Raw genomic sequence first — 22,390 nt, forward strand, 5'->3', positions numbered from 1 at the left:
AGGAAAATTACCTACTCCGAACTTTGTTAAATATATTGTAATAAATTCTTTGCAATCTTTAAACTGGCCCACTGTCTCTTTAAGAAGCTGCAGTTCTTTCCGACAGTCCTTCAGCATGTCATCTCAACGTTTGAGTATTTTTCAGCGCATTCAATTGAGAAATAGTAATGAGCTTTGCAGATGTGCAGTTCTATCAGGTGTTTGCTAGTTGCTACTGGCAGTAGTCTGGAGGAGATGAGTGGGGGAAAATTTAGGGGAAGGGTGTTCTGTAATGTGGAAGCTTGGACATTGCAGCGCCAAGGAGGAGCTGTGTGGAAAAGGTGGTGCTCAGTGAGAGCAAGAACTTAGGCCCCCCAAATGACTACCATGGGAGATTTAAGGATTTCTCTAAAAAGCATAAAATGATCAAAGCAACGATCTAGGTATCAAAAAATTTCAATTTTACATAATACTGGCCCTTTCAGCTATTTTTATGTAATATAAGCTTTGAAAGTGTTTGACACCACTTGAAACACAAGTTAGATAATAATGATTAGAATAGATACTTTTCATCTTCTTAAAGGTAAGGGCAGCTTCAGTAAAGTTTTTTTTTTCATAATAACAGAATACAGAAAAATGTTAAGATTAAGCAAATTTAATGAATAGAATTTAGAATTATAATTTGAAAAAAGTCAAAGAGAACACATGGTATTTTACATTGAGACTAATTACATTGAGAGTAACGACAATGATCCAACAATAACTGAATTTTAGTTCCGATTTTGTTGGATCACTTACATGAAAACGTTCTAATTACAATCTTTGTTTACACAGTAACGGTACACATCGAAAACGTGTACCAACTTGCCGCGCCTAGTTGGTGTTAGGTTCTTTGAAACTGAAGAAATTGAAGGCACGTGGATTCACGTTTCCCCATCAGGTGCCGTTCTCCTATAGACTGGAAGAAAACACGCACTATGTGCGTCTGATTAGGGTGCAAGCAGTTGAAAAAATGTGGGATAACTTTGCTCAAACACCTTGTTTGAGCTTTCACGGTGTCCGTAGCGGGCCCGGAGGCATGGGCAGCCATTGGGGGGACATTGATTCCCCCACCCCTCCCTGGACACTTCCCATATCCGTGTCCTCCGTCACCTTTTTCAGTAGTTAAAACAGTTTAATCCGTTGTTAACAAGTCGTAACCTGTTTTTTCGAGCCGCCTTCAAACGCGACATGAAAGCTGAGACGCTTGCGCGCTGGGTTTACGCCTGTGCGGGAGCGAAGGAGACCTGCTGCTGCTGCAGGTGTGTGTTAGAATAATGGCAGCAAACCAACAAAACGTAAATAACTTTGCACAGTTTTTTTCCCCCAAACTAACCGACTGAGTTGAGTAAAGCTGTTGGATGCAGGTAATGATAGTTAAAAGATGACTAGCTAATATCCATACAGCACCTTAAGCTTGTTCAGCTACGTAGACTCATTTTGCCCCCCCCCCCCCAAAAATAAGTCGATGCCCCCTGTAGCAGCTCCCCAGCACTTGAATTAATTTGCGCGGTCTCGACGGGTGATTTTCAAGATTTGTTTATTTTTCTTTGATGTGGACCATCAGTCATCTTAATCATCTTGATTACCTCAGTCACCGTAATCACCGTGAAAACTAAACAGCTATATGTAAAGCAGTGCACAAGTGTCCCAAAAGAGGGTGCTGTTGGTACCACCGCAATCCTGGCATGTTTGTCCTGCCGGGGACACCGTAGTGCGGGGGATTTTTGTGGCGAACTGCTGTATTCCTTACAGTGTGTTTACTGCCTGTAAGGTAAGCAGCAGCTCCCCTAGCCCGGTGTAAAAATGAACATTATATATATTTCTATTGGTTCAGATTGCCAGTTAGGCACAGATTACATTTTCTTTCTGGTGATTGATTGGTTTGTGACGTTTGATCGTTTTGTGATGCTTGATTGTTTTGTAAAACAGAAAAAAAGCGGTTGAATGCTGACAGTGTGTTTACTGCCTGTAAGGTGGACGAAATAAACGGGCCAAGGTCTCACCACAACCACGATCACTGTGTCCGATTCCTCTTTTCTGCACGGATCACATCCCACCTTCACGCACAAATAAAACACAACGTCCATAGGGTGTCTTCCATCAGCGGCAGATCCAAAGAGGGAAAGCCTGGGTTACATATACAAATATTGGAATATAAACAAACTTACAACACACAAAAAACTAAATAAAACGTACCTCGCTGCTTTCACCGGGGAACACTAATTGTTGATAGTGCCAAGCAAATTTTTGACAGTTTGTTCAAGTCATTCATTGGTACAATGATTTGCCAGCTTCTATAGGGCCTGCCCTCATTTAGCTACAGCAGCCCGTGAGGTACATAACAAAAATACAACAAAAAACTTGCAAATACAATTAAACTAAACAAAATACAAACCACCAACAGTGGTAAATCAAAACAGACATTATTAAACAATCTGCAACATCCTTTAAATAATTTACAATAAATAGTCTACAAATTTGAATAATTTAGGCAACTTAATTTAAATGGTTCACTATCCATTACACCCCCCCTGTTAAACTCGTCTGGAACCGGGGCTGGTCCGTAGTTCTCTAGATTAGAGCGCTGAACAAGCAGCCGTGTATTTTGCCACCTGGGCGGTGCGGAGTGGTGAAGAGACGCTGAGGGAACCGTATCTGATGGGGAAACACTACTTGTAGTAACACCAGCATTGTGAGTAGTAGTGATGGGTAAATGAGGCGTCATGAGGCGTTTCGACTCATAGCAACACTGTATTGATACTGTGTCGATACTGTGTCACTCAAAACTGACACCTGCTGGACATTACAAATTCCTACAGGCAACGGAGTGATTTGATGACCAAGTCTATACAATAGGATTTAAGTCTTTTTATTTTTATTGAATATTATATATTGTATTATGTCATGTCTTCAGTTACATTTAAAATATATTTGATATACAGTCAATAAAGAATGTGAACATGAACCATAAAGTGAAAATTTAAGTGAATGTGTTTGGAATAAGGATGCTTGGACTGTTTTTTCCCACACATTTTGATTTAAAATAATGTTTGTACAACCTTTTCAAATTAAGCCTGTTACTCTTTTTTGACAAAACTTCTGCTGTAGAAATAAACGTAAACACTACATTCACAGCGAACCCTTGTTTTTCTTGGGGGTTGCGTTCCGAAAATAACCCGTGATAAGTGAAATCCGTGAAGTAGTTACCTTTATTTTTTTACAGTTATTACGCAGCATACATAAATACTCTACATTGAAACCAAAGAACAAAACCTGTTTTCAGGTCAGCGGATGTGCGTGTGCATCAATCGGGCCTTAATGTGATCCGGAGTTGAGTCATTAAAGCGTCTCCTCCAAGCTGCCCCGCGAGATTCACAGCTGTATCTAAAGCAGAGCGATGGATCTCATCAAACGAGCCTCCGGTCGGGTTCTGCTGCCTCTGGCCAGTTTTTTTTTTTTTTTCCAGCAGACATTGAAAGTTTCAGTTTCCATCTCCTGAGTGGCCAATCTGTATTAAACACCGTAACGTTATTGGCACTCAGGTAGCTCGGAGACTGTTTTTACCGATCATATGGTCAATCAGGACGAAGAACACTGTGGAAAAAAAAAACTGCACAAAAAAATCTAAGAAGCAGCGATACCGTGAAAAGTGAACCGCGTTATAGCAAGGGTTCACTGTATGTGAAATAATTTATAAAAAGCAACTGAGTAATTTGTAGAATGGCTGTAGCCTATATCTGAGTTTATCTAGGTGTATCTGGGACTTCATTCTCATGCCTCATTGATGCCTCAGCATTGAAAAGGTGGATTTATTTAAATAAGACAGTTTAGTCAAACATATGCGACACTTAACCTGCAGAACATAATATGAAAGTAAACTAAAAGTCAGTTTCAGCTGAATTTGGGTTCAGATAGATCAAGTAGAAACTGACAAGAACCGGATAAAACGACAAAAATGAAAACAAATTTATTTTCCAGTATAAGATCAAAATGGTCACACACTGCGGACACATTTTGTTTGAAGCTGCTCCATAGATGACAATGTAAAAGATCAAGAATTTGTTTGGAAAATGCTTTTGACAGATTCGCTTCCTTATAAACACAGTTTGACATCCAGTGTCGTTTCGAAACAGTTCCTGTATTGGTCACGTGACTTGCTGAAACCAATACGCGCACCGACACGGGTGTTGGTCTATGGGCTTGATGCATGCGCCGGTGCGTCGGTGTTGCTGGACCCATCACTAGTGAGTAGTTTCTTCTTCTTCTTCTTCTGTGGATTGTAGGAAGCAGCTATGCTTTGCGTCATACTATGCATGAGCTGGGGATTCTCTGGAAGAAAGGATCCATTTTCTCTGTTTACACAACAACGGACATCAGTACGTTTCAGAAACATCGCATTCTGGAACCCGTTTTCAGTCTGTGCTGTTGTCAGAGAAAACATTTGGTGGTTTTGTGTAAATGTACACTACAAACGCAACAAAACTCTTCCGTTTTCACCCAAAATCATTGTCGTGTAAACGGGGCCTTAAATGAAGGGTCTATGCCACTATCTGTCCATCTCATGTTCCATGTTCACTGGAACCCTGTGTGTCCTCTTTCTTCCACATCAGATTTGGTTTCCATATAGAAGATGGGACAGTACAGACCTGCTAATCCACTGAAACTCTTTTAAATAGCCTTTCTTGTGTGAAGGGAATTCGAGGAGTTGGAATCAAAGTCTAGGGGTTATGTTCTGCAATTCTGCAGCAGTTAACAGCCCCACCAAGCAGTTTGCCTGCTGCTGTGCTGACTGAAAGCCACCATACACAAAGCTTGACAAGTTGCTTGCAGAGTCTGTGTGCTTGGTTTTGCATTCCACAACTGGTCCCAGCAGAAAGAAACTTCTCAATCGTCAGACCAAGACCACTGGAGTGATGATGAGAAGGTAATTAGCCCCCTCTTTCCCCCGCACCCGAACACTACCTCTGCCACCAGACCTCTTGCAGTGACTAACCATTTGTGAGCCAGATTGGGCCAAAAGGATATGAGTGGGAAACTTCAAAACCTGCTCATATTTCTGAGGATGTGAAAAGATTTGTATAACGTATTCAGATTTGATGGATTTTCCCATGTTCCATGTGGACAGCCGTTTTTTGTTGACATCTTCAAATAATGAGGCCCTTATGTGTAGGGTTTGTTTTTCACCTGTGGTGCAGGGCTCTGTTTCTAGTTGTCAGGTAGGGATGCTGTGCAAACCATTCCCTCGTCTGTTCCAGGCTTATGGAGAAGGACTGACTTGCTGGCTTCCAGGAACCACGGTAAGTACTTTGACTGTCGCCACAGTCAGGGAATCTATCATGACTTTACTAACATCTACCTTATTTTTGAGCAGTAATAAGATATGGAGATTTTATGGTGCAGTGACATTTTCCAAGAAAAGCTGTACCTAAGTAATTTTTTAAATTACCAAAGCTATCAGTGAAAAGTGAAGACTAAAGTATAAGAACAAATCTAAGTTAGAGACACTGCTTTAAACTGAGCTCCTTTAGAAAGTTAAGGTTTATTTGTGTAATTTACCACTCTGACTAACATGAAAATAAACTATTGATTGCACTCTTTGTTTCCCGCTCTGCTAGACTGAGCTGACAGGAAAAGATGCTTGTGCTTACCTTTGATTTTTATTGTGTTACAGGTACTGAAATGGAACATATATTTTGGATTTTTTTAATTTTTTGCCAGATCTTTTCAGTGGGAGCTCAGTTCAATGGATACAACTGTGATGCCAACTTTCATAGTCGCTTCCCTGGTGAGATACTGGAAGGAATAAGAGACGTTCATATTTTCTTTTATAGAAATTACCAAATTACTGAAAGGAAATCACTGTATCGTATATTTTTAATAAGTTATTTTATGTTACTTGTTTTAGGAAACAATACATTTCTTTTTACATTTCACAATCTAAAGTGAATGGTGAAGTGAAGAAGTTGACTGTGGGTTTGATATATGCAAAAATTGAATATGCAAAACAAAATGCTAAGTATTTTTGATGTCTTTCAAAATGTGTTTGTGTGTATGTGTGTCTTTCAGCTGAGCGGGATATCAGTGTGTACTGTGGGGTTCAAACTGTCACTCTTAAGGTCAACTTTTGTCCAGTACTTTTCTCTGGCTACACTGATTCAGACTTAGCTCTAAATGGTCATCATGGAGATGCACATTGTCGAGGATTTATTAATAACAACACATTTCCTACTGTTGTGATCTTTAGTATTAGCTTGGCAACATTGGAGTCATGTGGAAATGCCCTGGTGGTAAGTAGAATACAGTTTAACAGTCATAAGGTTATTTAGAATGTAAGCAACCAAGACTGAAATAAAAATAAAACCCAAGATTAGAGATTATTACATTTACACATTTCATGTAAAGGGAAAAATTTCTATTATCATTTTAATTAAAACTAATTTGTATTTTTGTGAAACTGCATTATCATTAAGCTCACAGACTTATTTTGAAAAGATGTGCTTTTCCTGATGATGTTTCCCTCAACACAGGTGTCCACAGCTCAGGGACCCAATGCCTATGGAAATCTCTCACTGGTGCAAATTGGAAACATATCAGGTTATATTGATACCCCAGATCCACCTACTATCATCAGCTATCTCCCAGGTTTACTCTACAAATACAGTTGCAGTTATCCTCTGGAGTACTTGGTCAACAACACACAGCTGGCCTCGTAAGTCTCATGATCTGTGATTCACGTTGTCTTAGCCTTCTTCTAGCGCTCCTAGAAGAAGGCTAGAAGTTTTAGGATTATTAAATGTTATATTCCATCTGACATTTCATATCAGTGTTTATTAAACTGGCAAAAGTAAACTCAACTTACTTTTAACAATGTACTTAAGACTTTACTGGACTCTGTGTATTGGAATACAATTAGAGGTGCACCAAAATGGCTACAACAAAATGTTAATACTACTTGCAGTTTTAAGAAATTAAATAATTGAATTACTGTACTTTAAATATAAACTTTTTTAAATATAAACAATTTTGAGTCTAATTATGTCAAAGGTAGTCATCTAAAACTCAGTAAGATGGAAAAACTATGATGTTTGCATCAACATAGTTGATTCTAGTTTTATGATGAAGTATTTTGTTTTCTTTCACTACAGGTCATCAGCTGCGATCTCAGTGAAAGAAAGCAATGGTACATTCATCAGCACACTGAATCTGCTGCTTTACAATGTAAGTTCAAAATAATAGTTTTTCACAATATGGTCAACTTTTTTCTTGTTTCATGAGAGTTCACATTGATGCATGAAAAGACAAGTTTCCTAAAACTTTTTCTGCATCTATAGATGGTTTGTTACTCTTGATTTTATTTTTGAGAAAATTATGCAAAACTCTACTTCATGATGTTGATTATTGTTGCCCAAAAAAACCCAACTCTCAGATTAGACTTTTTTGTTAGGTGTGTTTGAACAAAACAAATGACAGGAAGAAGATCTGAATGTGATTGTTCTTTCTTTATAGGACTCATCGTACATTCAGCAGCTGTCCATTCCTGTAGCAGGACTGACCCTGAAGACACGGGTGTTTGCAGCTGTCAAAGCCACCAACCTGGACAAGAGGTACTCACATGTCAACCTGACATGAAAACAACTGTTAGTCTTTAACTTCCCACTAATGTTAGTGGATTTTTTTTTCTTGCTGCACAGTCAGTCTTACTCCTATGTGATCAATTTTATTACAATATTTCAGAGACAGGTTATTGTCACACCATCACCTCAGATGCAGGACCTCCTCCCTGGAGGCTGAGTTGTTGTTGCTGTTTGTTGTTGTTGTTGTTGTTGTTGTTGTTGTGTCAACAACAAATTTGACAATGGTATTACTGTTGTTTAAAAAGAGCAGAGGAAGGGACTAAAGACAGTGTTGTGCCAATATTTAAGTATAAGGGTGGAGGAGATCTGGTTTTCCAACTTTATATTGCTTAGAAAGTCCAGTATTGGGGTATGTAGTGAACTTCTGAGGGCCATTGTACTGCTTTAAATTCAGAATTATGTTATCCAGTAAAGTCAATACTATTAATAAATAAATAATACAGGGCTGAATGGAGAACTTTAATTACACTGTAAAAAGTCTCTAATTTACTGTGATTGCGGTTCTGTGGTTGCTTTAATTTTGCCATGTTTATACGGTAAAATTCTGACAAACACTTGCAGGTATTTTACCGTAAATTAGAGACATTTTTTAGGGTGTATGGCATTCTCTATTAACCTGTTTCCTCTGTATGTAAATCAATGTGGATCAAGGGCATCGGAAATATCCCCTTTTCTTCTGACAGAGCAGCCACTTTCAACTCCTGGAAAGATAGTGGCAGCTATAGTAAAGCTGCTTGTTTCCATGGTATGTAAGCTGTATTTTGAAACAACTAGTTTGTAATTTGGATACATTTTGAAAAAGTTTTGTCTGCTTTCACAATGATATATTTACGAATGAATGTCTAGACATGACTACTTGCTGACTGGAAGTGATCAGCTCGACGTATGGTACAAGCATATTTGACAAAGACAACATTGTTCCAGCAATCAGTGGCTTATTTTCTCTCTGTTACCAACAGATGAGAAAATTCAGTGTATTTCCTCCCATCACTTAGTCAAAAAAAAAAAGAAGACTATTTTTATTTTCATAGTCGGATGAAAATCAATGCCAGAAATAAAATCTCAGCTTCTTAAATGTATTCAAGACACTTGTATGAGAAGATCAAATATGATTTTAGTTTTGAAAAATTGTGGCATTGCTATGTTTTATGATCAATAATAATTCATTAGTACTCCTTCTTTCCATCTCTCACTGCTTTATTAATAATTTGGGAACAGAAAATTGTCACTTACTACTTACTCATGTATTATGCCAATTAAAGCATTCAACTTTAAGTTTCCACATATTGTAGAAACTTAAACTGTTCATGCTATTTGCTTACCTGTAAAAATTATATGGACCGAAAGTCACTAACAAAATTCACCTAGAATAGATGCAGTCAGCCTAATGTGTATATCACACAGTAAGTGTTCTGGAAGCACATCACACATGATCACATCTTCATATTCCCCAGCAGATGTAGATTTCACACTGTGGAAACTGGAAACACAAACATTACTTTAGCATAAATTTTCTCAGTCAAATAAATAATATTTTACTATTAAACAGATGGAACGTTCTAATGGACTACTGTTATACTACACCCTCTGGGAACCCAAATGATGAGCTTCGCTATGACCTTTTCTTTAGGTAACTCAAAGTATTAAAAACATTTTTTTTGATACAGTTCAGTTGATAAGTTTAACTTGCCCTCTTTTATAATTATCTTTTATAACGTTTTGTTTCCTGAGCCAGCTGTGATAAGGACCCACAGACCACTGTCCTTGAGAATGGGAAAAGCCAAATGGGTCGCTTTGCCTTTGAAGTATTCCGTTTTGTCAAGCACAAGAATCAGAAGATGTCCACTGTGTTTCTGCACTGTGTTACCAAGCTATGTCGAGCAGATGACTGTCCTATGCTCATGCCAGTGAGACAAACAAAAAACACATATGCACAGAAGAGTGTTTAAACAAAGTGTAATTACAGATTTTTTTTAAAATGGAAAGGATATGAGTGGGAACCTTCTCAGCATCCAACACATTCATCTAATATATAGCATTAGTCTCCATCCCAGGTCCTCAGTATCCACTGTTGGGATGTGTTACATATTCATTAGCCTTTTGAGCCTTTTACTCAAAAGGACTCATTAAGAGAATGTTGAAGATTGGATTTAAGTTTACATGAGGTTGAATGAAGCAGCTCCACAGGATACAAACAGTGGTAGGGTTCAACAGTACTTTCTATTTGATTGGTCTCATGTAAAACTGAGCCAAAGCAAAATTATTAGCATATTTATGTTTATTTATGGATTCATTACAAGTGTTTGAAGCCTCCATTTCTTGTAATTTTGATGTTTATGTCTTACAGATAATGAAAACCCAAAATTCATCAACTCAGAAAATGTACATATTGTGAAAAAGTTACATATTGGAAATTCATGGTGTCAGATCGTAATCAGTGAATTTATTAAAAAAATTCACAGTTATTTCTGGAGCCTCCATGAGTGGTGTCCAAAATTAGTCCTCAAGGACTGGTATGCTGCATTTTAGTTATTTCATTGGTTCAACACACCTGAAACAAAAGATCTTCTGAAATGGGGTAAATAACTGCCTTCTCTTCCACAGAGGGAGTAAACCAAAAAAGGTAATTGCTAAAGAAGCCATTTGTTCGAAGTGCTGTATGCAAACATTTTCTGAAAACTTGAGTGGGAAAGAAAATGTGCAGTAGGCAAAGGTGCACCAAGAAACAGAGACAACTTCAGCTTTTAGAAAATTAAGTAAAATCCATTCAAGAGTTTGAGGGAGCTTCGCATTGAGTGGACAGAGGCTGGAGTTAGCGCAACAAGAGCCTCTATGAATAGAGCAATATTAAACATGAACTACTTTGACTACAAAAATCTCACCTGGGCTAATGAGAAAAAGGAATAGGATTATTGTTCAGTGCTCCAATGTCCTTTTCACAGTCATTGATGACGTGGAGTGCCATATCATCTGCTGGCTTAGACAGCAGATGATATGGCTAAAGTCCACAGTCAACACCTGGCTTTCCAGGATACTTTAGATTACTTCATATTTCATTGTGCTGGCAAGTTTTAGAGAGATGCTGATTTCATTTTCTAGAAGGATGTTGCACCTGTTTACAAGATGGGAGATACAAACCATGGTGTTACTGAGTTTGATTTGCCAGATAATTGGCCTGATCTGAAGACCATAGAGAATGTATGGGTTATTAAAAATTGGAAGATGTGAGACATCAGACCCAGCAACCCAGACGACTTGATGGCCACCGTCAAAGCAATGTGGCTGTCCACAGCGATTTGGATTTCCATTACAACTCAGCAGAGCCATAGGCTGATTGCCTCCATACAATGCCACATTAATGCAGCAATTCTTGCAAAAGGGGGGCCAACTAAGTATTAACTGTATAGAAATGAACATGGAAACCACACATTTCTGTTTCAAATATCCTTTTTAATTGAGCTTATGTGATACATTTTCTGAGATTAAATTTTGAGTTTGCATTATCTGTAAGCCATACTTCTAATTATTACAAGTAATCTTATACTTTATAGTAATATCTAAGTTTGACTTTCTGAAGTGAGTCACAAAAAAACAAACTTTAATGATGTTCTGACTGCTTGAGATGTAGTTGTATATTTGTTCTTATCACTACTTATAAAAAAGCACCAATACTCATAATGAAATACACAGATTTTGCTGTAAACTTTAAATTTCATGAATACACATCATGGAAAGCCCTATATTTACATTAAGATGTGAGATTCCTGACTATAGACCAACAAATTATTTTAACTTTTCCATTTTCTGATATAGGAAAATCATTTAATTTCACTACCTTTAAATATATAAAAAAGACAAAAAATCACAACATTCTGCCAATTGATGAATATTATGTTCATCCTAACATTACAACTACAAAAAGAACTGAGTAGGGGTGCAACGATTGCAGTTTTCTGGCCGATCGCTGATTACCGATCTTTTATAAAGCCTAATTACCTATTACAATTTTGGCTGATACCAGTTTTTTGTCTCATATGTTGCTCAATATATGAAGAAAGCTGCTGAATGGGCAACAATGGGGTGACTATTGTTAACTGTAAATATGCAGACATGACCTGGTCGGCCGGTTTGTCAGTAAAACCTCTCCCATGAGAGAAAAGAAAAGCACAGTGGTTGATTTTATCGAGACTGATGACATCGGTGGAAAGATCGGCTTCACATGTAAAAATTGGCTAATCACCAATCTTCCAAAATTAAGGAAATCAGTACCGATAAATCGGCTGGCCGATAAATCGGTGCACCCTTAGAACTGAGGGGGAAGGTTGCGGTTTCAGTTTCCAAGCATCCATCTGTTTGAAGCTCCTGATGGGACTGCTTCATGTAACCAAGCACAAAACACATAAACAGTGGTTGCCTTTGCTGTACAAAGATAACATATTTTCTCATCATCAAACTATAGTTGCTGAATCATAATAAATTTAAATTCAAAAATACTTTAGTGATCGCAAAGGGAACTTAAATTAATTAATGAAACCACATTTCTCATACCTGTTTGTCTTAATGGCCACAGTGAGTGATTTTTTTTTATGTGCTGTTTGTCATAGATCTGTGGCAGCAAGAAAAAGAGAGCTATTTCAGAAGGGAAACAATCAAGCAAGTCACCAGGAAATGCTGTTCTGACTGCGGGGCCCATCATCACTCGAAGTGGTACAGACTACTCTTCATCCTCAATAATTTTCCCAACCTGTGTACAGCAATCAACCTGCTCTTTGCAAAGAAGCAGCTCTCAAATGAAAACACAAAGGCTTGTTCTAAACAGTGCACTTCTTTAACATGGTTTCAACTAACTGGAACAAAGCTCAATGAAAATGTGTTTGTTCCAGATAATCTTATGAGTTTAGTTTTTCTTATGCCTTGGGCCTCTCTTACAGCATTGCTAATTTGTGCTAGTGGTACTCCCAGAAAGTTTAGAAAGGGTGGTCAAAAGGTGACCTCTGAAAATCTTGGGGTTATTTAAAGAAAAATACATAAATATAAATAATTTCATGGTTATGGAATAGAGTCTGCAATTTTGAAGTGGCTGCCACTTCACTAAAAAAATATTAAGAAATCTCATTGATTTGGACTGCATATATAGGTTTTATGGATGAATCTAACTGTTAATAAGCATGTTAAAGCAGAATTTTTCAGTTGAGGCAAAGGTCTCATGCAATGGTTATAACTACTGAGACGATTTATGTTTTCATTTAAAAGTATATAGCTTGTCTAAAAGTGTTTTGAGTTGTTAGTTTAGCTTCACGGCTTGATTGTAATTACCTTTTTTTTTATTCGCAGAACAAACACCAAGTAATAATTCTCAGCTGGGTAAGCACTCCAACTTGTGTTATTGCTTTGACTTAAATAAACTGTTTAATACGTTTTATCTTGAAGACAATTTTCTGACGCATTTAGAAAATAAAATCAACTAAATATTTACAAGAATGATGTACAGTATGAAACAGAGAAAGACAATAAGATATAACTTACTGTATTATGTATGTATGTATGTAATTTCATTTACATACATGTCTTACTTGAAAGCAGATTGTAATTTTTTGCAGATTTTAATTTTGAAAATATTACTTTTGACTCTACTGCAGAGTCATTTCAATTCATAATGGGGTCTTGAACTGATTTCCAGAAATCTAATTATACTTTTCCAAAAATCAAATAAAAATCTTGCCAGTGACGTATTTGGTTGTTTTATAACAGAATTTAAACGGGAGCCATCAACGGTTCAAAATACGATGATGATACTCCCTTGTCTACTGGTTTTAAAAGGGTGGGGAATGGCTTGTACATCATCTACTGCTGTTTTACACATGCATTATAATAGAAAATGACCATACTGCTGTTTTAGCAAGAGCAAATACAGAATGTGTGCATGAAATATGAAAAGAGTTAAAAAAAACTTTTGTTTCTTTCCACTGCTGCAGCTCTTCTGAATGCTCCAGAGTTTCACATGAGCACAGTGACCAGCATACTCATCTCAGCAGTGATCATTCTGAGTGTTATAAGCATTTGCTTCTTCCTCTTCTCCCTAGTGCTCCCAAAAGGCAGGAGTTCTCCTGTCACTACTGTGTCTGGTGTCCGAAACATGGCGTTCAATTGAACTCTGGAACTCAGCTGAGTGTTGGCAAATAAGCCAACACTCAGCAAGTGGATGCAAAGAGACAAGATACTTTTTCATGTAGTTGTTTACAAGAATAATACAAATGTTAATTTAGAAAACTGTTATGCTGAAAATGAGCATTAATTTAGATATACTGTATAACTTTGTATATATCATAATATGCCACCTCAGATTTGCAGATAATTTCATACACTGGATGACAATGATGGACTGTGTGTTCTATCAAACATCAAGCTCCTTTATACGTATATAACAATCGTCTCTCAGTGGGGAAATTCAGGTGTACCAGCAGCAAATAGATTGCATATTTCTCCATTGATGACTTTGCTTGCAAGCACATTGATGAGGAACTGATCAACATGTGGTCCCCAGCTTGTTTTTTTTGTGACTCCAAGAATGGCTAAACAATGAGTGAAAAGCATTACTGATGTACCAAATGTACCTTTTAAAATAATTACTAATGATTTCTGACATAAAATTGCTGATGAGGAATTTCCTGTGACCTGATGAAAATGAAAGCTGGTCTATTAAGTTCAGTTTTTCTTTAATAGTCTGGGGTGTAGTTTAAGAGGAGCAGTCACATCTTAAGAAAAAAGATTTAAATGAATTACAGACTGGAGAGACAGAACTCAGGGATTATTATTTGTTCAACTCGACAAACCACTTTTAAACATTGCTCAAATGAAGAAAAGTGCTGTTTATTTAGGGCAATTGACATGGAATATAAAGTACAAAACAGAATACAACATATGCATAACATATTCAAAAAGATTTGGTTAAAAGCATACAAAATGTCCATTCCACTTCAACAGTGACAGGTAAGTTGTAACACTGACTTGCCTCTTGTCACTAACCTTTGCTGAAGAAAATACATTCAAATACCTTTTCATAGTGATAGGGAAAGATAATCATCTCTATTTTCAAAGGGTCAAAGTGGATTTCAACTATCAACTTCCAGTCCACTGGAACCTCTCCTAAAAAACAGATGTTAATGCATTTAGCTGTACTGAACTACTTGTGTTCCAACTGAATGAAGTGCTCCCACTTCATTATGTTAACCCTTTCATGCATGAATTATGATCCTTTGTGTCAGGATTTTTTTCCTTTTTTATTTTCTTAAGGCATAAAAAAGGTAGGGAAAAAAATTGTAATTTTTTTCTCTTTTTTTTTTAGGCGATCAATTGTAATTTTCTCCAAATACAAAGTTATTTGAAAAATATATCAGTCGTATTGTTCTTTAGGGGTTATCTGATGTCACAATATTTTTTTTACCTTCAAGAGTCGCCTACAGTAGAAGGAGGCACAGGGTCGGTTGACATGTTTTTTGACTGTCGGCCATATTGAATTGAACAAAAATAATTTCTTGCATTTGTAGCGGATGGCCAGTAGTTGATAGTGTATTTTATGATGCATTAGTGTCCACATCAATGGTCTGTGTGCATTTATAACATAAAACTCCATACAAAGGACAAGAAAATGGCTTTTAGATAGCTAGTGACCACTATGCATGAAAGGGTTAAACTGATAAAAACTGAAAGAACTGATTCCAAATTTAATATTTGTAAGAATTTGACCCAGTTGTTCCCAGATATGATGTTTGTCCTTTTTGAAAATTACATTTTGTGATATTATTGGTTAGCCTAATATGTGCTGGTTACATGTAACCTAGTATGTGGCATCTTCACTAAGTTGTAGCAGTGTAGTTGTCTTAGTGCTGCTGTGTTGGATTTGTATCCAAGGAATGACTGATTTAAAAGTGCTTTTGTGATGTAAATTTTAATACAAAGCCAAACGTCCATAACAAAACCTAAACTATCCACTATGAATAGTACAAATAAATGAAATTGTTTTTTTTTTATTTCTAACCTAACAGTTCCAAATATGTTCTTAAATTATTTTTGTTGTATTTTGAAAAAGTATTTTCAGTCCTTGCCTCTTCCGTAACTTTCTAACCTCCTTTTAAACAATACACTTAATACAAGTTAATGTGAAAGAACATAGTTTTCATCCCTAAAGATTCAAAGTACACAAATCAGGGAACATTCACAATGAATACATTTAGTGTGCTGTCTGAGAATATAATTTGTTCATACGAGCTCTCCGTCATGCAGCACCCAGACCTGACTTTATGAAAGAGTGATCATACGACAAGAGTTATGTAAAAGTAATGTTGAAATGAATGTTTTTGAGCAAAACATTTTAACATCAGGCAACAACTTAGTGATTGAAAAAACATGTATTCAAGTTACTGCATTTTCCGCACTATAAGGCACACCTAAAACCCTTCACTTTCCTCAAAAGCCGACAGTGCGCCTTATAATCCGGTTCGCCTTATATTTGGACCAATATTGAGCCACAACAGATCTAGCAACTTCGGTAAGCAGCCACCGACTTCATTTTCGCCCGTAGAAGAAGAAACGCGCGGTGCATGCTGGGACAGTTGTCAGAACGCTGGTTTGTAATCTATTAATAAAGTTTGACTGACTTATCTACCTACCGACCGTCTAGAATGAGGTCGTCTGCAGGTCATTTAGCACCACGTTCTCCACAAACATGCTGTCTGTGAACGGAGAAGGGTGACTGACCATCGTCCGGCCACGTCCCGGCTCAGTCGCGGAAGGCTCTCCTCGCCAATCGGAGTCGGACTGTTTTGTTGACATTCGCTTTAGTGCAGCTCCATGTAGTGGATGCATAATGCAACTCCAGCCTCTACTGTAGCGTCTATTCTATGCGCCTTATAATCCGGTGTGCCTTATAGTGCGGAAAATACGGTATGTTTATTTATTAAGCAAAAAAGCTTTTCAAATCAAAATAACACTCTAAAATAGTAAAGTGTTTTGCCACATTACACATGAAGGCCTGACTCTTGTCAGACCTGTAAAATTAGAAAATTATCTAAATAAAACATTTCTGGCAACAAGCAGCAGGCGGATCTCAAAAAGCAACACATTATTTTCTAATTTGCCCCAAAATTCCAGAAAGAGAGCAAATAGTTATTGGCATCTAACAGGTTGGAAAGTCTTACAAATGCCTTTCTAAGGTTTTGAGACTCCAGTAAACCACAGCTTGAGCTATTAATGACTAATTCAGAGAATATGGAACAACCAGGAAACATTATGGCATAGCTGCATCTCTAGTTACATCAGAACTGACAAAGCATTAAGAAAAGCAAAATCCTTCCATTGAAACAAGGTGATGTGATGGTCTGGGGCTGCTTTGCTGTTTTACCTGACTGACCATATTTTATGAACCAATAAATTCTGATAAAGATCAGAAAATCCTTTAGAGGAATGTCAATGAGTTTGTAATCTTAAGCTCAAGTAATCAAGTTATTAAAAGGAAGGTTTTTAAATGACTTAGCCATGTATGAAGTGAAATCAATAGAGGTGGTCTGGCATTACTGTAAGCAGTCTAATTGTACTCTAAGTTTTATAACTTGACTAAATTAAAACCTTTCTGGAAAAAATAAGGGTTGGCCAAAGTTCTTCAGAGATTTAAAGATTTATCACCAGTTAGTGGAATCGCCTGATGGCAGTTTTTGTAGACAAAGGTGCAACAGCAGTGATACCTTCCTTGAGGAGGGAATTGGCAGAGATGATGCTTCCATCTACTCCCTCTCCTGCTATTAACTTTTTACTTTCATGAAAATTAAAAATAAGCCTACATTATCTCACAGAGGCGCCGCCAGGAATCTTGGGCCCCCTGACAAAAAATTATTGGGCCCCCCTGCACAGCTGATGTTACAATTTTTTGAGTCTATTTGACCGATAAAAAGCGTCACAATTTTAAAGGCTTGCAACTGCCTTGCTTTCTTTCGTCCAATACTAATACTAGCACAATATTCACTGCTAGTGAAATTTACATCCAACAGTCCACATCCAGTATGCAAGTAGGTTACTTAAATTTTTTTCTGTTAGTTTTAGATTACTGAAATGTCTCTCCCCACGAGCAACAGTCAAAAGCAACATGCAAAATAGACATAATCCAGACTTCTCAAAAATCCTATGCAGTTGCATTATATTCAAGCTGTAGTACATAACTTTAATAAAAAATATGTTTTCTCCATATTTGTTAAAGCTGTCACGATGTCGTGCCAGTTTGCTATGAGACAGATAATCTGTGAAAACAATCAATCTCCTCCACCTGCTCCCTGAATTACTAATACTCGCTAAAATAATGCAACATTCTGGTCAAAACAACCAATCAGAACCAGGAGGAGGGTCTTGGTGCCATCAGTCAACCTCATTCACTCATTGCTAAATGTGCTAATGGTGGAAAAACAACTTATCATTACAGGAAAAATTTTTATCTGCTGTTATTGGTAGCTATGCTAACTAGACTGAGCATTAACAACAGGCTCTCGCTAGCTGCAGCAGAGCACAGAGTGAGGGGAGGGAGGATGAGCAGCACCACATGAGATTGTGATTGACAGCACTAAAACTCTCCTGGCTCTGATGGTTGTTTCTAGAGAGCCCTGGGAGAAGGCAGAGGAAATAGATTAGACTATCTTTCGTACTATACTGTCACCATATAATGACAGTTTTAACAAATATGTGAATTTCTTTTTTACATAAAAGTTACATACTGCAACTTTAATTTCACTTCGGAGAGGACGGGTTCGGAGGGATGAGTGTTAGAGCTGCTGCTGACTGACTCAACTGTTGTTACGTGTGGTAAAAGGTTCAGGAACAAGTTAAATATATGAATATGTTGGTAATTTCTTTCCTTAATTCATTAAATGCTAGTGAAAAGGAGGCAAACAGTAGTCTGTAGCTAAGCTAACTGCTAAATGGTTGATAATCTCACACAGTCAACCCACCTCTCTTGGAGAAAAACTGGGTTACAAATTGACATTCTTGTCTTTTTTTCCTCTAGTCTAGACTAGACTAGATGCAATCTGCAGGGTTTTATTAGATCGAAAATTTTTAAACTTTAGTGAATAACTATTTGAGCATAATGTACTGTTTGATAACTAGGATCAGTTGGAATGTGTGATTAAATTGATAGATTTTGTAAAGTGCCTTGAGATGACATTTATTGTGAATTTGTGTTATATAAATATAACGGAATTCAATTCAATTCAATTGAAATGAATTGAATTGGGGGCTGTGCAGTGGTGTGGTTGGTAGCACTGTTAGCTTGCAACTAGAAGGTCCTCGGTTTGACTCCCAACCTGGGGTCTTTCTGAATGGAGTTTGCAGAACCCCCTTATCTTGTTAAAGGCAGTAATGATTTTGCTTTTATTCAGGTTATTTTCATGCGATAATAAAATGAAGCCTTAAATGTAATTATATTTACCAGCACTATGCATATGCAGTCTATAAGCTGTAAGTGCTCAGGTTCAAATCTCATCTTCCAATTGGATGACAGTAAATGGTTTTCCTTGAAAATAAATTGCATTTTAAGGTTAGAGAGCAACATGGCGTGGTAATAAAATTATTTGATTAAGTTCTCTTTTTTTAATTAATACAACAAAATAAACCAGAATATATGTGTGCATGTGACCATTGTAAAATGTCAGGCTGATTTAATTTAATCTAGATACAAATACTAATATTTAGAGAAAGTTAAAAGGCTGAACTTCTAAATCAGGGGTGCTCAAGTCCAGTTCTCGAGAGCTACCATCCTGCAACTTTCAGATGTATCCCTGCTCCAACACACCTGAATCAAATGAATGGCTCGCCATCAGGCCTGTTTAGAGCTGATCCCAGTCTGTTGAAGAAAGGGTGCTTCTAAAAGTTGCAGGATGGTAGCTCTCGAGGACTGGACTTGAGCACCCCTGTGCTAAGTCATTTACGATTTGTCATGTTTGTAGCTTTTTAAATTTGTGGTTTTAAGTTAGAAATAACAGACACCAAGTAAACCTCTGTTTGTGAAGGGTTTGTTAAACACTAGTTGATATCAGTCCTGACAGCATATGTATCTCTAATATCTAAGATATATATGAAACACACATGCAAACGCAAGGCCAAATGCCTTAAAATAAAGCATAAAGCAGATGTGAATCTGTGCAATAAATAATGCAAATAACAGTATATACAATTGGTCCAATGGAATTAGTCTGAATAAATTTCTTGATATTTGAAATGTTTACTTTACCTTGAAAAAGCAATGATCTTTCATTGCTACCTTAAGTCTTTTCAGAAAGCTTAACAAATACCAGCTGCGTTTGTTGGAAAACTTTACAAAGTATGATAGATGTGCTAAAAACATTTGGTACTATGGTTAGTAATACAGTCATTATCCTAATAATTAAACACAACAACTAGTTATTAAACACAAAAGTGTTTAACAAGTAGAACACTAACTTCGGTACAGAAATCCCAAATGAAATTAATCTGAGTTTGGAGGGGACTTTGCTGCTCAGTATTGTCTAACTATGCACATTTTTTAAAGACAAAGTGTATATTTAATTCTCTACTACTTTCAAGAATACATTACAACAAAAACCAGTGGAAAAAATATAATAACCTCTGAAATTGCTTCAGGCCCATTTCTGATGCAGAGTTGTACCCCTTGTAATGTTGTTCTTTCTTCAGTCAGGCTAAACTTATAGAATGAAAGGATATAGGATGAAAAGATAAATCAAAATGTCTCAGGACTAGGATGTAGCTCTAAGTGTGCAGGATAATGAAGAGAGTTCTTGTGATGAAGCTGCCATTCATCACTTACGCATATACATTTTTTTTTTTCTTAAATTCATGGTTTCATATGAGGATCTCAACGATGTCTGTGTCTACCTCTTGTTGGACTGCTGGAGCTGAAGGGAGAGCTTGTTGCTGTGAATGGGTCTGCACAAGGAACCTCCGTTCAAAGGTGCTGCTGTGAAACACTGGAACTTCTACACAAAGATGACAAAAGACAAGAACACATGTAAAGGTCAGACAAAGGTTTTAAGATGAACAATGAAAATCTATTCAGTGAAGTTAACCCTGATCTTTCTTTGGTTTGATGCACAACTTTTATTGTTCATCTATTTTGCCTCAGTCCTTTACTTCAGTGGTGCCCAACCTTTTTATTACAGCGGACCGGTCAAGACTTTGAAATTTTTGTTGCGGTCCGGGAGGGGGAACCGTCAGATAAGGCTTCTGCATGTTGGTGTTCCCGTTAAATCCTGATTTGGGTTGTCTTGGCCTTTTTATCACAGCCTGTGAGGTTTACACTGACTGGGAACGAGAATACAACCTGCTGAATGTGACAGGTAGCCAATCAGAAAGCGCGGTGACGTAAGAACAGAGGGGAATCCCAAACAGCTGACATATCACGCAACTGAGTCTGGTGGATATCGGAGATGATATGTGGAAATGTTTATTATTATATGTAAAGTTCGTTATTATATATGTTTATTATGTTTATTCAGTTAAAAATGTTAACTATGAAAAAAAACAGTCACCTCCAAATCATAGTGCAGCAAATAGAGCGGCTCCTCCCGTCATCTTTTATCCACCGCCTTTTCTTTTTGTTACGTCTTTTATCTCTTAAAATGACTCCACAAACTATCACTATTGCTTCTACATCGTCATCCGTGTTTATTTATTCTAAATTCCCATATGGTATGTTGGGGGTTTTACTGGATTATCCTCTAGAATCGGTTCATGTGGTGTGTTGCTCCAGCCGTGTGGCTGAACACGAACCGATCGAACCTGTTGTACTTTTATCAGCTCTGTGGTCACAGAGGTTTGGATAATCGGCCAACAATTCTTAAATCTTGCCGTCCAAACCAGACTTAAGACTCACAAGCTCTACTCATCTCCTCTCGACCACTGCCCAAACACTCTGACTCTGGTTGCTATGGTAACGTTTACATATCCCTTCAAAATAAGATACAGATGCGCCACAAAACGAACATTTTACTTTCATGAACATTTTAACTCACGATAATGACTAACGGAGCCCTGAGCTTGTTTCTCTGCAACGAGACGGTCCATCAGGGAGTGATGAGAGACAATGACACCCAAAGTGTTGCTTATATCCACAGCCTGCTTGGTCTCTACGAGGTGAAGCAGTTTGAAGCCTCATTGCCTCATTAGCAGCCGGTCGCCGCATGTTACTCAGAGCGGTTTGTAATGTGGGACTCACCTACCGGTCCGGGATAAATCCATCCTCCTGTCTCTTCTCTGGGCCTTTTCCCCTTTGCAAAGAAACTTTCCAAAGACATCTGATCTGTTTCTTACTCATTTTGCTGCTTGTGGGCTCAGTGTTGGCGCGCAAGTAACCGAGAGAATCCAGTTAAAGGACTTTCAAAATAAAAGATCCTCCAGACTCAAATAATACATAAAACGGAAACATTTAATTATTTCTTGCGCGGCCCGGTACCAATTGGTCCACGGACCGGGGGTTGGAGACCACTGTTTTACTTGATGCTCCTGTACAGTTTTAAATATTGCATAAAAGTAACAATATCTTTGTGTCCAGAAAAACATAAACATACAGTGCTAATAAAAATGGTTTCCTTTCTTGTGAGCAACCTAAGCTGGCACTACCTAATCTTTCAACAAGGTATGTCAAAATATTGACTGAACATTATGAATAGAACAAGATCAGTATGCGACCATTCAAAATT

General features: G+C 37.4%; 2 protein-coding genes across 5 annotated transcripts in view; one reads left to right on the forward strand and one right to left on the reverse strand.

Annotated features, from left to right (window-relative positions):
* Positions 1-5,655: 5,655 nt before the first annotated feature.
* On the forward strand, positions 5,656-13,806 carry zpld1a (zona pellucida-like domain containing 1a). Its single transcript, XM_014974618.2, has 10 exons — positions 5,656-5,806; positions 6,088-6,308; positions 6,549-6,730; positions 7,167-7,239; positions 7,528-7,625; positions 9,205-9,285; positions 9,391-9,562; positions 12,260-12,362; positions 12,990-13,019; positions 13,631-13,806. Exons 1-10 carry the CDS (start codon positions 5,656-5,658, stop codon positions 13,804-13,806), a joined length of 1,287 nt encoding a protein of 428 aa, XP_014830104.2.
* Positions 13,807-14,504: 698 nt separating this feature from the next.
* The window catches only part of amot (angiomotin), a 93,622-nt gene continuing 85,736 nt past the window's right edge, over positions 14,505-22,390 (reverse strand). For all 4 annotated transcript variants that reach the window (XM_088012374.1, XM_088012372.1, XM_088012371.1 and 1 more), the window contains one exon: positions 14,505-20,668. In XM_088012374.1, the coding sequence (XP_087868500.1) occupies positions 20,535-20,668 (134 nt within the window). In that variant the 3' untranslated portion in view covers positions 14,505-20,534. The remainder of the gene's footprint in view (positions 20,669-22,390) is intronic.

The sequence above is a fragment of the Poecilia mexicana genome, unplaced genomic scaffold (genome assembly GCF_051168715.1).
Source record: "Poecilia mexicana isolate PSO_F unplaced genomic scaffold, ASM5116871v1 scaffold_14, whole genome shotgun sequence".
NCBI lineage: Eukaryota > Metazoa > Chordata > Actinopteri > Cyprinodontiformes > Poeciliidae > Poecilia > Poecilia mexicana.

What these genes read in the sequence shown, in the direction of transcription:
- zpld1a (XM_014974618.2), top strand. Translation starts at nt 5,656, where the DNA reads ATGCTTGTGCTTACCTTTGATTTTTATTGTGTTACAGGTACTGAAATG. An exon ending in TGAATCTGCTGCTTTACAAT is followed by an intron (nt 7,240 to 7,527) that starts GTAAGTTCAAAA and finishes CTTTCTTTATAG; the next exon opens with GACTCATCGTACATTCAGCA. An exon ending in GCCCATCATCACTCGAAGTG is followed by an intron (nt 12,363 to 12,989) that starts GTACAGACTACT and finishes TTTTATTCGCAG; the next exon opens with AACAAACACCAAGTAATAAT.